At 35.9% G+C, this 16112-nt stretch overlaps 1 protein-coding gene across 1 annotated transcript in view; it reads right to left on the bottom strand.

Moving 5' to 3' along the window:
* MTX2 (metaxin 2) overlaps positions 1-16112 on the bottom strand; it is a 58774-nt gene that overhangs the window by 7436 nt on the left and 35226 nt on the right. The window contains exons 4-9 of the mRNA XM_005857610.2: positions 15023-15095; positions 8650-8726; positions 7297-7389; positions 6756-6794; positions 6241-6366; positions 5092-5168 (exon numbers count right to left, since the gene is read on the bottom strand). Of these exons, the coding sequence (XP_005857672.1) occupies positions 5092-5168; positions 6241-6366; positions 6756-6794; positions 7297-7389; positions 8650-8726; positions 15023-15095 (485 nt within the window). The remainder of the gene's footprint in view (positions 1-5091; positions 5169-6240; positions 6367-6755; positions 6795-7296; positions 7390-8649; positions 8727-15022; positions 15096-16112) is intronic.

Below are 16112 nucleotides of genomic sequence, written 5' to 3'. Positions count from 1 at the left end.
GACCCTTTCACAGGGGTCGCCTAAGACCATCCTGCATATCAGATATTTACATTACGATTCATAACAGTAGCAACATTACAGTTATGAAGTAGCAACGAAAATAATTTTATGGTTGGGTCACAACATGAGGAACTGTATTTAAAGGGCCAGAAGGTTGAGAACCACTGCTCTAGAACATCTAGGGAAGTAGAATGAATACACCAAGTAAAACAAAACACACATACACACAAACTTTAATGCGTATTTGTTGCCATCCTTACAAATTTCAGCAATTACTTACATTTATTGATTCTGATATAAATAAATTACCAACTCCCTCAATTCTTTCTTCTTAAAAAGTATGCTTATAGTAGTGATTAACGTAACTGTATACTATTACTAAAACTCAGAACTATGCACATAAAAGTGTCAATTTTACTATAGGTAAATTATACCACAATAAACTTAACTTTAAAAAAGCAACTCAGAAAAATGTTTGCAACTCATATGCAAGACAAGCACAAAAAATACACTTTACCCAATATTTCTACTGAATTATTTAATCAAGCCAAAATCCTTAAGTACTTCCCATTTTAATTACCTTTCCTATATCATATGGACAGGAAACATAACATTTGCACCCTTCTGTTTACTAAGTAGTTGGTGGGTTGTAATTTGGATATAGATAACAATTCTCCTACTATGACTTTTAACATCTTTCATATATATTATTGCACTTATTTTTATACACTTTTTATTAGAAAAATATTCCAGGGTGACAAATATATTTTTAAAGTCCTAAGCAATTTGTTGCCTTCTTATTATTCTTTCCGCATTTCTGTTGGTTAGCTACTATTCTTTCATGTGAGTATTAAAATAAAAACAGCACTGTAAATGTGAATATTTTCCTAACTTTCTCCATTTTAATTGTTTGCACTAATCTTTTTTGCTTTACTTATTATCTATACGAATAAAAGGGTAATATGCTAATTAGATTGATGTCTTCCAGATGACCTTTCTGTTAAAACTGGGCCCAGGTGAAGCTGCCCGGGGTCCCGGGCGCCTGCAGCCAGGCCGGGCAAAGCCGCCCACAGTCTTGGGTGCCTGTGGCTGCGGCTGGCCTGGGAGAAGCCACCCGCGGTCCTGGGTGCCTGCAGCTGGCCAGAGGGAGGGAAGCCCAGGTCCCGGGTACTTGTGGCCAGGCGGAGAAGGGAAGCCTGGGTCTGGGTGCGGGGGCCAAGGCAGAGGCAGTTAGGGGCAATCAGGCTGGCAAGGGAGCAGTTAGGGGCGATCAGGCAGGCAGGCAGGCAGAGGTGGTTAGGGGCAATCATGCAGGCAGGCAGAGGGGTTAGGGGCGATCAAGCAGGCAGGCAGGCAGGTGGTTAGGAGCCAGCGGTTCCAGATTGCGAGACGGATGTCCAACTGCCGGTTTAGGCCCAATCCTGCAGTGATCGGGCCTAAACCGGCAGTCGGACATCCCCCGAGGGGTCCCGGATTGGAGAGGGTGCAGGCCGGGGTGAGGGACTCCCCTCCCCCCCCGCACAAATTTCGTGCACTGGGCCTCTAGTGATTCCATACTTTTCTTTCTGTCGCAGTCAGTCTGGTTTCAAAAAGATGAATTTTGTCTGAGTGTTCCTTAATCTTTCTTCCCAATTACACTACTAACTTGTCATGTCTTCAGACCACTAGAAATAATCTACATATCCTTTCTTTAAATACTGGCCACTAATCTTTAGGAGAGTCATTCAAGTTTGTAAATCAAGCCCCTTGCCATCAACCTTTTCTATATTTTGTGTGTGAATAATTTTGAGCTATTTTCCCTTCATTTTCTTAACCGGTGATTTCTTAATTGAACAAACCTCAATAAAATCTTATTCCTTCCTGAAACTTTTCATCTTAAGATTCCCAAGGATACGCCGAGACCGGTTTGGCTCAGCGGATAGAGCATCGGCCTGCGGACTGAAGGGTCCCAGGTTCGATTCCGGTCAAGGGCATGTACCTGGGTTGCGGGCACATCCCCAGTGGGAGATGTGCAGGAGGCAGCTGATCGATGTTTCTCTCTCATCGATGTTTCTAACTCTCTATCTCTCTCCCTTCCTCTCTGTGAAAAATCAATAAAATATATTAAAAAAAAAAAAAAAAGATTCCCAAGTATAATGCTTGCACCATTTCTTCAATATACTTTCCCATCTGTATATGAAAGTATATTTTCAAATTTTACCATTTACTTAATGGTTACTAGCAATATTTTTTCTTCTTAAAATCTAATTCCTTTTCCAATTCCTCATTCACCTTAACCTAGTTTAACCAACATTTATTGAGCTGCTTCTAGCTAACAGGCTTTGTTTGGAAAACACAGACCTGCAAGAAGGTCATAAATACTTTGGAATACTATAATTCTTTCTTGATTAAAATATTTCTTGATTTAAAATATTTTTCTACTATTTCTTCTCCTTTATTAAAAAGGTCACATATAAATATCACTTTAAGAAAAGTTTTTGTTTTTCATTCCAAGTCTACACTTGAAGGGAACTAATGACCACGTAGTCTTTGCTTAGGTATCTTAACAGATCACACATCAGCAAGATAGCGTAGTACCAATTTTGGTTTTGTTGCATTTCAGAAATATGACTTAAGATATTTAAAAGCTACCAACACTATATATTTGAAGGAATAAAAGCCACATATTTTAGTATCATTCATTTTCTTCTGCCTTTCCACCATTTAAGCTTCCTTGTCTTCTTTTCCCAATTACTATTCTTGCTGCAAGATCTCCCTCAACTACCCTTTTTCCCTTTCTCTCATTAAGTAAAGCTAGTGGGCTTCTTTCATGAGCTCTCTCAACAACTCCAGTAGGAAAGCAAGGAGAAAATTTTATTCTAATTTAAGAGGGTAAGGAGAGGACACATAGGAGAGTCAAGAATAGAATACAGGGCCTCTAACTTGGAATCCAGTACTATATATCTTGACTTAAGCCAGTGCTCTTTTTACTACTCTTACAAAGTAAATATGCCTGCAATAGATAAAGAAATGAGAAAAGTTTTGGCACAACAAAGTGCAAATACAAGTTACCTTTTCCTAAATGTAATTTTCTTGCATGTTAATATTAATTAAACAGTTGGGTAAAATTAAAATTAAAAACCAAACCTATTCTTTACTCATAACTGTTAAGGAAAAATGTTTATCTAGGTCTCATATAAGGTAAAATTATTTCAAATACCTATACTTAATATCAATTAAACTGTTCCTTGATAGGAAACCTCTTTAGTTTTGCAACTGTTCTAGATTTTTTATTTTTCATTACAAGTTTAAATATAACTGTACCCTTATGAAAAAAAAATATTTTTTTAAAAATATGTTTTATTGATTTTAGAGAGAGAGGAAGGGAGAGGGAGAGTGAAAAAGAGAAACATCAATGTGTGAGAGAAACACCGATTGGTTGCCTCCCATACACACCATGACCCGGACCGAATCCCACACTGGCCAGGGCAGAAAAGAAAGTTTTAATATTTTCACTAAGTCACATGCCAAATGTTACCTGGTTACTAAATCTTTGACAATGAGTTTAAATGAAAAGAAAAATAAGTTCAATCTATCCTGCCAAGAAGACAACATGTATAACAAAACTAACTCCTAACACACAAGATGCACTTCAAACAGTAAAATGCACCCCCTTCTGAGCTTCTCAACTCCTAAAGCTTTTGAACTCTTATGACCTTCCTTCAGAGATATCAGGCTCCAATTTATTTTTAATATGAGTTACATATAGTACACATTAATATAACTTAAATATTTCCAACCTATCAATAGTCATTTTTGCTACAAATATTAATATCTCTAACCAAAAGATGCTTGATAAGGCTATAGAAAATGAGTGCCTATAAGACATAATAAATAATAGCAAATAAAGGTTTATAAAAAATTATCAATCTAGCCCTGGCTGGTGTTTCTCAGTGGTTAGAGCGCTAGCTTTGATCCATGGCCCATTGGGGAATGTGCAGGAGGCAACCAATCAATGTGTCCCTCTTGCATCAATGTTTCTCTTCTCTTCCCCAGTCTCCTTCCATTCTTTCTAAAAATCAATGAAAAAATATCCTCAGGTGAGGATTAAAAAAAAATTATCAATCTAAAAAGCAAGAAAATTTTATTAAAAAGCCAAGAAAAGGTTAGAATTTCTAAGCAAACCATTGAGATTAAACTGCTAATTTAATTCCATCTTAAACTGGATCACAGGATAGCTGATCCTGGTACACTAAAAGTATAACTTAAAAAAAAATTCATTTTTTGCCTACATTAGATATTTTTCTCCAAATTACCAAAAAAAAAAAATGTCTTAATGAAACATGAATTAAACTATATACATAAATATTTAATCTATATCCTTCACATTCTCTTCTACGCTTTACAAATATTTTCACTACTTTAAAAGGTAAGTTCATAATCGTGCTTGTCTACCCAACAGTATTTTTTATTGCTTAGCTTTTATTCACTTTTCTAGTCTTAGGGCATCACCCTACATAGACAAGTGTGGTTACACTTCATATGTTAATAGTACTTTGCAAGCTTAGAATTCTGTTAATTAAGATGTCGTTTCGCCTTGGCCAGGTGGTTCAATTGGTTGAAGCACTGTCTCATACACCAAAACGGTTGCTGGTTCAATTCCCAGTCAGGGTACATACCTAGGTTTTGGGCGGATATGGGAGACAACTAATGGATGTTTCTCTCTCACATTGATGTTTCTCTCTCTTTTTCTCCCCCTTCCTTTCTCTAAAATCAATAAAACATAACCTTGGGTGAGGATTTAAAAAAAAAAGTCATTATTTCCATACACAGCACCTTGAACTACCTCTAGTAGAACCTCTATCATATCATACACTAATGACTGGTTTACATATTTGCCCTTTAGAGAAATTCTCAGTCTCCCAGAGCCTAACACTTTGCCTGACATCTATGAGGTGCTAAGTAAATGTTTAATAAAAGCAAAAATAAACTTAAATACAACTAAATTTTTTCACAAATATTTCTTGATAAAACAATTCCTCTATGATTAAATAAGTTTGTAACCTAACAATATAGAAAAGAAACTAACTTTAAAAAAATAAAATTTCTTACTGCTTATTGAAGAAATATGGTTGTGTTCCCAGTCTTTGAGAAAGAGCTTGACAGCACTGGTCAACATCTTCCAAGACCTAATATAGGCAATAGACCCCAAAGAAAAATATTTAAATTAGCAAAACAATAAAATGTGTCTAAAACTATTTATAATACAGTTTATAACAAAAATATAAATTTAGGTAATCTTTAATAATATATTTAAATCTGCCAATAGGTCACATATAAAATATAAATAATATTTCCTATAGAAGACATACAAAGAAAATTTGAGAGCTAATTTCCTTTAAATGCAAGTACAATTAAGTTACTTATAAGGATTACTATCAAGTAAGTTTTTACCTTAAAACTTTACTCCATACAAAAACTGTTTTGCTGAATCCAATGATTTTACAAATATTAAAAAACCTGCTTCATAAAAATGACACTGCTGACCTACCATGAGCAAAAGCATTTCAATTGTTTTTCACTAGTAGAGATGGATTTTACTCACTCCATCCCTATTCACTTACCCAAGATCCCTTCCGGCTAATAGCACACACACATAAGTGAGTTGTCTGGCTAAGACTAGGGGTAGCCTTATAAAAGAGACATTAATTAGTCTAATGATATTTAAACTCATGACCTTGATAAGATTTGTATTTTTTAATCTTGCTACTTCAGTACATTTAAGACCAAAATCTTTAAAAATATATATTAAGCACTGTATTTAACATGGTGTTTTTTAAGCCCTGATACTGTAGATCAATATTTATTGGCATAAAAGATGCCCACAATATGTTGTTAAATGGGAAAAACATCAGGTTATAGAGTGGGCAGGTATAATATGATCCCATTTAAGGAAAATATTATTAAGAGACATCTAGAATAATGTTCTCCAAATAGTTAACAGTGGCTATTTCTAAGTGGTAGTATTTCAGGCCATTTTTATTTCCTTTTTTAGCTTTTCTGTATTATATAATTTGTTTTACAATCAGCATGTGATTTTTATAAAATTACTTCATGTCAAAGAAAATAAGAGCAAATGTTTTGTTAGTTTTTTATTATGTTGGGATTTTTTAAGAACTATCAATACAAAAAAATGAATTTAATACTTTAAAGGTTTATCTTAAATGCATTAAGGGTTTGTGAACTTCAATCTGAACTGACCTGGTCCAGAGTCTTGTTACCCCATCCAATAGCTTTCATCTTACGTTTGACTTCCCACTGTTTCTGATAGGCCAAAATACGATTCAGAGGCCAAGGGTAAGGAGATCCATATCTAGCATGTGTGATCTAAAGCAAAAAGATTTTGTTAAAAACATGATTCTTCCTAAAAACAAAGCCTCTTTTTCACAAATAGAATTCTAAAGGAAACAGACTGTCAGAGAACACAAATAGAGTAACCTGAAAAAAAATACAGAGCTTGCAATCTAAAAAATTAAAATTTTAAAACATTCCTTTTAAAAATATATAAACTTTTATGTACTTCGCAACCAGTTATATCAAACAATGACACATAGCTTCCCTAAAATGTATGTGCAAGCAAAATTAAAGTAAGTGAAAAACTAAAGCACTAATGGTATAAACCACAATGTTTCATTTATGAGCAGGGACTTACAATTCTGAACAAAAGTATTTTCTCATTAAATTTTAATTAAGATAAATGCTGCAGATCCACTCACCTCCCCTACTGTAGCTTCATCACACCACTGGAGATACAACTAGGAACAAAAGAAACAGTCACAAAAACTTTAGAATACCAAAGAGAAAATGGTTAAAAAGAAAGTTATTTCTTGCCATGGTAATTTTTTATAAGCCAACTTTATAAAAGTCACATATGTGAGGGGCTTTTATCTTCACTAATGTTGCTATATATAAATATTAAATTTAATGGTGGTACTTAATAAAAAGATTTCTTATTCATATAGTAACATCTCCAAATACCATTAAAGTATTTTACAGATATTATTTAAGTACACTTAACAAGGACAAATAAAATGACAAGTGAGCAAGAATCATTGCTTTTTATAAACAGAAAATTAGAAGTGAAAATGTCAGGCAATTTGTTCAAAGATAATGATCAAATAATTTGGGTAAGCATCCTAGCCCTTGAAGTGCTTGACTATTTTCCTATTTCTCAATAACTTTAAATAACCCATAAGAAAAGATTACCTTTTATGAGAGAAATAGCTTATTTTTAAGGCCTATTATTTTCTATTATACCTCTGCAGTCAACAGCATGTTGTTGACTAATTCCATGTAGGCTTTCATTTCTGCTTTTTGGACTTCATCCAACCCATCACTAAGAGAATGGCCCTAAAGGGAATTTAAAAAAATTTAAGAGCATCATATTAAATATACAAAAACTTTCAGTTATGTTACTATCAAGTAATATAACATCAATCCTTTTACTGCAAATGTCCAATGGATTAATTTCCAAAATGTTTCCGAAAAGAAAATTAATATCAAAAAATTATTTTATACTCTTGCTACAACATATTAATAAGTCGTATTTGTCATTATAAAATGACTCTTTCATTGGATAAAATTACGTTATCAACTATTTCACAAAAGAAGAAAACAACAATGGTCTGTAAACCTTGTTACTTTAAGAGACTAATCTTATTAATAATAAAATAAATGCCAAAAGATTGACATGTGCTACTTATAAAGTGGTCAAAGATAAATAAAGGTATAGGGAAATAGATACTAATTTTTAAAATCTACACTATAGTAATGAGTGAATGCACAAAATGATATAACCTTTAGTTCAATCTGGCAATCTGTTTTAAGATTTTAAATTGCATACCCTAATATCACAATATCACTCTTAGGAATTTATCCTAAGGAAATAATCTGACAAGTGTACAAATGTGTATGTACAAGAATATTTCTCGTAGCACTCAATAACAGCGAAGAATTGGCAACTTGCAACGTGTCCATCAGTAAAGACAATAAATTATTATATATCCATATAATAAAACACTAGACAATTTAAAAGGGTAATTTATATATATATATAGATATACACATATGTAAATTTATATATATAGTCATTACTATGGAAAAATTTCCAAGCATACTGATGATTTTAAAAAACAGGTTACAAAATAACTAATAATAGTATGATCTATATTTTTCTATATATACAAAAAAAAAGTCAGGAAGGGTTTCCACAAAATGTAAATGGAGGCTGTCCTTTAATAACTATTAAAATCTAAACTGAATAATTCAAATGAATAAATTATTACATTCAACTTCTAAACAGATCCTATATCTCCCTTCTTAAAGGTTAACTTGACATTTTTTAAAAACCTAACAGTTTTCATTCATGGCCAAAATTCTTATAAGCATATTACAAAATTATGTACCATTTTGTAAAAATCAAATTACCTCTTTTGCCAATGATTTTCATTATTTAAAAAACTTGCACTTTAGAAATATTTCTCCAGTAGTTTATACTGGCATTTTCTAAAACCAGGTTAAAATCAATGTAAATGTTAAGATATGCTAAGAAATGATGAATGACTTATTTGAGTGGCTGTAATCAAATGCATTTGGTATCTTTTTTATTACCTTGGCTTTAACGAATTGGACTATTGGACCAAGTTCTGATACTACTTGATTTCCTACATGAATAAAAGGTACTTTACCTGTTGAAGAAAAAAAAAAGTGTGAAAACACTTTCAGTATATTAAAGTTTGTGCTAATACTCATAGGAAATTAACACAAAACTGAGACATGTTTTATTAATACAGAATACCAGAAAACTATAACTTTTGAAAATTACAGTTGAATGTGTATGTTAAATTCTATACATTTTTAAATACTGATTACTTACTAATTTTAAAACAAAAGACAAAAGAACGATTTGAATTATTCATTTACAGAATTCTCACTTATATATAACAACAGATCACAATAGTCCCTTTTCAGAGCTAACACTAACAAATCACTCTATAGTCGTAAATATTAATTATTCAAATTACATGAACCAAGCCCAGATACTGGTTCATGACCACTGACAGATTTCAAAGCAATTCAACTGGGCCTTCACTTCAATCCATATTTTAAACTACACTTAAGACTTCTTTTTGTGTCTTCTACTTTCAAGTCTCAGATATTCATTAAGGTCGATATTTTAAGTACATAATGGTGTATTAATAAATGTCTTTGAATCAGAGATATCAGGAATTAAGAGAATTAACAATCCTTGAAAGTATGTTAGTTTATGAATTATAAAGTATGTTTCCAACATATATTGGAAAAAAGAACAAGTAGGATACTTATAAAAACTGGCTTTTCTAAATAAATGTCATGTTAAAAAATTATTTCATTCCTATAAGCACTAATAGTTGATGAAATTATCAGAGATGATGAGAACAAAATAATCTCCAAGTAGCAATAAAGTTTACCCCAAAAACCAGAGAATAAACCTTGCTGTCAGGCCTAGTTCAAATAGAGTTCACATTAACAGCAGGTTTCTTCATGGTCCTTTTCAATAGATTCACTGCTCTCTGGCTCAGTTAGCCTGAGGGTAATGGATGAGGTGCAAAGCACCAACAAAAGCTTCATCTGCATCCATAGGATAACACATTACAAAGGAAAGTCAGGCCTCTTGGAACACAACTCAATAGATGTATTTAGAAGACATATCCATGTTACCAACATAGAAACACTGAATTCTGCATTCTTTTCTTCTACTGTTTTATAAACCTTGCAATAAAAAAAAAGTTTATTATCTGGGTAAGCATTAGGGCATATTGTTTTTTAGTGCAGATCCTCTGAGATAAAATAATCTTAGAATAAAAACTATTTATTAATGAATGCCTAGATCAGTGGTTCTCAACCTTCCTAATGCCGCGACCCTTTAATACAGTTCCTCATGTTGTGGTGACCCCCAACCATAAAATTATTTTCGGTGCTACTTCATAACTGTAATTTTGCTACTGTAAACAATATATAATTATATATGTGTTTTCCGATGGTCTTAAGTGACCCCTGTGAAAGGGTCATTCGACCCCCAAAGGGGTCGCGACCCACAGGTTGAGAACCCCTGGCCTAGATGGAAGGGTATTTCTGGGGTGTAACATTTTGAGAGCAAAGTGTATTTCTCTTTTTCAATAACCAGTTTGGAGTTCTTGGAAGAAAGAGATTTCATTTTCTTTCTTAAAAATATTTTGAGCACTACAGTTTCTGAAAAAGGGAAGCAGTGTGGGTAATCAATTAAATACTTATATATCACTAAATATAAAGGTATATATAAAAGGCTAATATGCAAAGTGTCCCCTTGGGAGTTCGACTGGGAGTTCGATCGCTCACTATGATGTGCGCTGACCACCAGGGGGCAGCGCGGAATCCCAATCGCCCCGCAGGTCACCCCACAGATCAGCCCTGATCACCGGCCAGGCCTAGGGACCTTACCCATTCACGAATTTCGTGCACCGGGCCTCTAGTCTATATATATATGAAAGCCTAAGTGACCAAACGACTGGTCGATTGGTCGCTATGACATGCACTGACCACCAGGAGGCAGACGCTCAACTCAGGTGCTGTCCCCTGGTGGTCAGTGCGCTCCCACAGCCAACCTCCTGCAGTCCCTGACCCTGGCGGGCCAAACCTCCCCCCGGCCGGCCAGCCCCAATTGGCCTTGATCGGGCAGCCAGCCAACCTCCCATGGCCCCGACTGGCCCCAACCCAGATCACCAGCCAGGCCAAGGGACCCCACCCGTACACGAATTCGTGCACTGGGCCTCTAGTATGTGTGTGTGTGTATATGTATGTATGCGTGTGTGTGTGTGTGTGTGTGTGTGTAGCAGTGAATGTTTTTTGTTACTTGCTTGATTTAAAGTGAAGCCAATGTTATATCTTTATTGTATCCTTATTATAAGGCAAAAAGCACAGTGAGACAGCTATTGTCTGGCACCAAAGGTTATAAAAGAAACTAAAGGCACTTTTACTCACTTTAGGCAGAATAATCATTTTTAGGACTTTTATTTCTAAAGAAAGCAACGAGATGTCGCCAAGCAAGTATGAAGATTTAGAGAATATTAGAAAAAGAAAAAACCTTGAATGTCATCATATCCAGCCATCTCATATTACAGATGTGGTCACCAGAGCTCAAAAAAGAGATGTCAAATTTCCCAAAGAAACTGTTAATATGTGACAAACTCACAGAAGAATTAGACTAAATTTCCTAACACTTAGCCAAGTGCTCTTCTGACTATTCCATGATCCTCTCTGCTTTAAAAATCTTCCACAAATTAGAAAACTGTGGTACATCTACACAATGGAATACTATGCTGCTGTAAAAAAGAAGGAATTCTTACCATTTGCAACAGCATGGATGGAACTGGAGAGCATTATGCTAAGTGAAATAAGCCAGTCAATGAAAGAAAAATACCACATGATCTCACTCATTTATGGATAATTAAGACCATTATAAACTGATGAGCAAAAATAGATACAGAGGCAGAGCAACATCGAACAGACTGTCAAACTACAGCGAGAAGGCCCGGGAGGGTTGGGGGGGTGGGTAAGAGATCAACCAAAGGACTTGTATGCATGCATATAAGCATAACCAATGGACACAAGGCACTGGGGGGTATGGGAGGCTAGGGGAAGGTCAAGGGGAGAGAAAAAAAAAGGAGACATATATAATACTCTTTGTAATACTTTAAGCAATAAAACAATTTTTAAAAAAATCTTCCACAATAACCCTGGCCAGGGGGCTCAGTTAGTTGGAGCACAGTTTTGTACACCAAAAGGTTGTGGATTCCATTCCTGGTCAGGGCACATACCTAGGTTGTGTGTTCAATTCCTAGTCAGGAGGCAACCAATTGATGTTTCTCTCTCTCTTTCTCCCTTACCCTCTCTCTAAAATCAAGAAAAACATACCCTTGACTGAGGATTAAAAAAAAATTTTCCATGAGACCAACAAAAGGACTTGTATGCATGCATATAAGCCAAACCAATGGACACGGACAACAGGGGATGAAGAGTATGAGTGCAGGGGTTGGGGGGAGGTTGGGGGTTAATGGGGGGATGAGGACACATTTGTAATACCTTAACCAATAAAGAAATTAAAAAAAAAAATTCCACAAGGTCAAATAAGTAAATAAGATAAAATACATTCCCCTGATCACCCCATGATGAAAAGACTAATAATAGAGATATGATAAAATGTAAATATCCTAACAGAAAATGCCATTTCATCTACCTATAGAAGCCCCCTCCTATGAATGAATGTATATCTGTACGTGTGTATTATTGTAGTCTCTACAATATTTATCTGTTTGTCTTTCATAGTCTATAAAAATGAGGTAGATATCTATCTAGGTGATACTTAAGTATATAATACAGTCATTTTAGGAAGCAGGTAGGTATGTCTTCTCCTTATTTGCCAAAGATATCAACTTCAGTATTAGATTACTAACCATTTTGTACTAGAGGCCCAGTGCACGAAATTCATGCACAGGGTGGGAGAGGGTCTGTCAGCCCGGCCTGCACTCTCTCCAATCCGGGACCCCTCGGGGGATGTCCAACTGTCTCTCACAATCCGGGACTGCTAGCTCCTAACCGTTCATCTGCCTGCCTGCCTGATTGCCCCTAACCCTCCTGCCTGCCGGTCTGATCGCCCCTAACCACCTCTGCCTGCCTGATCGCCCCTAGCTGCCCCCCTGCTGGCCTGATCGCCCCTAACCGCCTCTGCCTCGCCCTGCACCCAGGACCCAGGATTCCCTCCTCCGGCCGGCTGCAGGCACCCAGGACCTGTGCCAGCTTCGCCCAGGCCAGCCGCAGCCGTTGGGGACTGTGGGCGGGCGGCCTCGCCCAGGCCGCAACTGCAGGTGCCCGAGACCACAGGGTGGGCAGCTTGTCCCTCTCCCAGGCTGCAGCCACAGGCACTGGTGCCTGGGATCGAGGGGCAGGTGGCTCATCCCTCTTCCGGGCCGCAGGCACAGGCGCAGCTGCTGGCACCCTGGACCACAGGGCAGGTGGCTTGTCCCTCTCCTGGGCTGCAGGCGTAGCCGCTGGTGCCCGGAACCACGGGGTGGGCGGCTTGTCCCTCTCCCAGGCCAGGCCGCAGCCTGGCTGGTCCCCATTCCTCTCTCCCCAGTGTTGAGTGTCTGAGCCGTTATGGCGTGATGGCGTGAGAGTGTGATGACCATTTGCATATTAGCTCTTTATTATACAGTATGTGTACTTACATTCTTTGTATGGCTACCTAGAGGAAAAGGATAGATAGAACCCAATATAATTCATTTCTCCAGAATTCAGTAAAGTTTATAAAACCTATGTGTAAAATTAAAAAATGAGTCAGCTAATGGCCTTCAAGAATATAAAATATGTCTATGTTTACAAGTCTGGAAATTATTTTATGGAAATGTTTTAAAATATATATTCATAAACCTATAAACACAAGGTGGGGCAAAAGTAGGTTTAGAGTTGTGAATATGCAAAACACAGTTTATATCTTATATATTTTTTGAAATATATTAAAATTTAATCACTCATAAAAGCTGTAATTATTCTTGTATTATTATTATTATATTATTTTTCACATGAATATCTGTAAAGCTACTTTTGCCCCACCCTCTATAAAGTATTCATATAGAATTTTAGAATTTTCAATGTGTATGGAGAGAGCATCTTCACAGCTTTTGACAATTATTACTACCTTTAAGAACATAAGATGGAAAAAAACGTTTAACACAAGTTATCATTACAATGAAGAGACAGGTAAATGTTTCCCTAAAAAAAAAAATGTAACACACTTATGCCCATCAGTTATATTCAACAAGATTTATTCATAAAAGAATGACTCTATGTTATTATTGCTCCAGCAAAAGCATAGTTATAATAATCCATATAAATTTTACTTAACATTTGTCAACATTATATTTTATATTAAAAATATCTGAACCATCTTTATTTATTTTTTTATAAATATATTTCTTTATTGATTTCAGAGGAAGGGAGAGGGAAGAGAGAGAAACATCAATGATGAGAGAGAATCATTGATCGGCTGACTCCTGCACGCTCCCTACTGGGGATCGAGCCAGCAACCCAGGCATGTGCCCTTGGCCGAAATCAAACCTGGGACCCTTCAGTCTGCAGGCTGACGCTCTATCCACTGAGCCAAGCCAGCTAGGGCATGAATCATCCTTATTTAAAACTGTACTAATACATGACACATAAAAAAGCAATACTGATTATGAAAAATAGCAGAAAGGCTAAAATCTTAATAGAAAGCATCTTAAAACTTGTTAAAACAAAAAGAACTAAAACCCAAAAACATTCAGAGATGACATTAAGACTTGTGACAGGTTAATTTAATTATTTCACAATTTCTCTTCTTCCATATTTATAATGGGACAATATAATTTAGAGAAGTCTGTTTAATAATAAATGGGTCCATCAATATTAAAATTTGTTTTGTGAAGAGCAAAACAGTCCTGTGTAAAAAAGACTGGCAAAATCTAAGATTTTCTATTTTCTTAAAATCTACTATTTAAAACAATTCCTTAACTTTCCAGTAAATATTTCTGACCACAGAGCTGAAATGCATACAGAGGCCCACCACAGTACTGTCAAGTTTGCAATTTTACTTTATAAAACCATAGGGAAATTCTTCAAAAAGTAAACAAAAAATATAGGCATTTTAAAAATCTAAGTACAGCCCTAACTGGTTTGGCTCAGTGGATAGAGCGTCGGCCTGCAGACTGAAGGGTCCCAGGTTCAATTCTGGTCAAGGGCATGTACCTTGGTTGCGGGCACATCCCAGTGGGGGGTGTGCAGAAGGCAGCTGATGGATGTTTCTCTCTCTTCGATGTTTCTAACTCTCTATCTCTCTCCCTTCCACTCTGTAAAAAAAAAAAAAATCTAGGTACAAATTGGACTAGCACCAAGTTTGTCAATGTATAATAACAGTAGAGAAGAAGACACTTACCAGATGGAGACATATATTCTGCATTTGCCCTACAAACTACTTTGATAGGCAGATTACACATTTGCAAAAAGGCCTGTAAATCAAGAGAAATACAGTAAGCCTAGGGAAAGTATATGCATATTTGAACACAACTTTTTAAAAACTTCTTTTCTAAACTTAAGTAATCACTTAGATAATAGTAACACTTTATTGGAAAAGAATATATCTGTTGAAAGTGAAAGATTTGTATTCCAAACAAAAATAAAATATTTCCCTACTGAAAACCCAGTATGATGTAAACACCAGTGAGTGTATGAAGTTTAAAGCATTTATACATTTAAGACTGGAAATGTAAATTATCACATTTATTTTACTGTATTCATTTACATAAGTCAACAGTACTGTACATTGTTTTAATTTTCTTTAATAGATGGCAAAAGTCCAATTTTTATAAGGTATTATTACTTAATTCCACTATTCTTTCTTGTCTTAGGAAAAAGCTCTCAAAATGTTATTTCTGCTATTTTAAAGTTCTCTCCAATAATACTAAATATCCTAACATGTAGTTTTTATGCTCACTAATCACTTACTAAATATATAGTTTATTTTTACTTTGTTTAAAGTAACAAAAATTTTAAATATTTAACAATAGGAAATGGGTAAATCATTTATGATAAATCCAAACCATGAAATATTATACAACTAGTAGCCCGGTGCACAAAAATTTGTGCACTCGGGGGTGAGGGTGAGGGGTGGGGCCAGACCCCTCAGCCCGACCTGCACCCTCTGTCATGTTCCGGGACCCCGGCCACTCCTGGCCTAGGCACAGGCCTACAGGCTTGGGGTGGCCTGGCTCCAGAGGCCCCATTTTATCAAGAGAACAAAGTCGGCGTTAGTTACAGCCCTCACCGAACCCAGTACACTGCATCTGTGCATACAACTGCCTCGTTCATGTGCCTGCTTCGCCCTACTGAATTACTAACATCTTGAGGACATAGCTCTGTCTTATCCTACTTCACCTTCAGTGCCTGGCCTGGTGCCAGGGACCTGAGAGGGTTTGCTGAGTGAGTGAGTGAATAATGAGTGAGTGAATGAGTGAATGAATGAGCAA

This window comes from Myotis brandtii, unplaced genomic scaffold (assembly GCF_000412655.1).
Source record: "Myotis brandtii unplaced genomic scaffold, ASM41265v1 scaffold112, whole genome shotgun sequence".
Lineage (NCBI taxonomy): Eukaryota > Metazoa > Chordata > Mammalia > Chiroptera > Vespertilionidae > Myotis > Myotis brandtii.
This window is presented reverse-complemented; position numbering and strand designations above follow the sequence as displayed.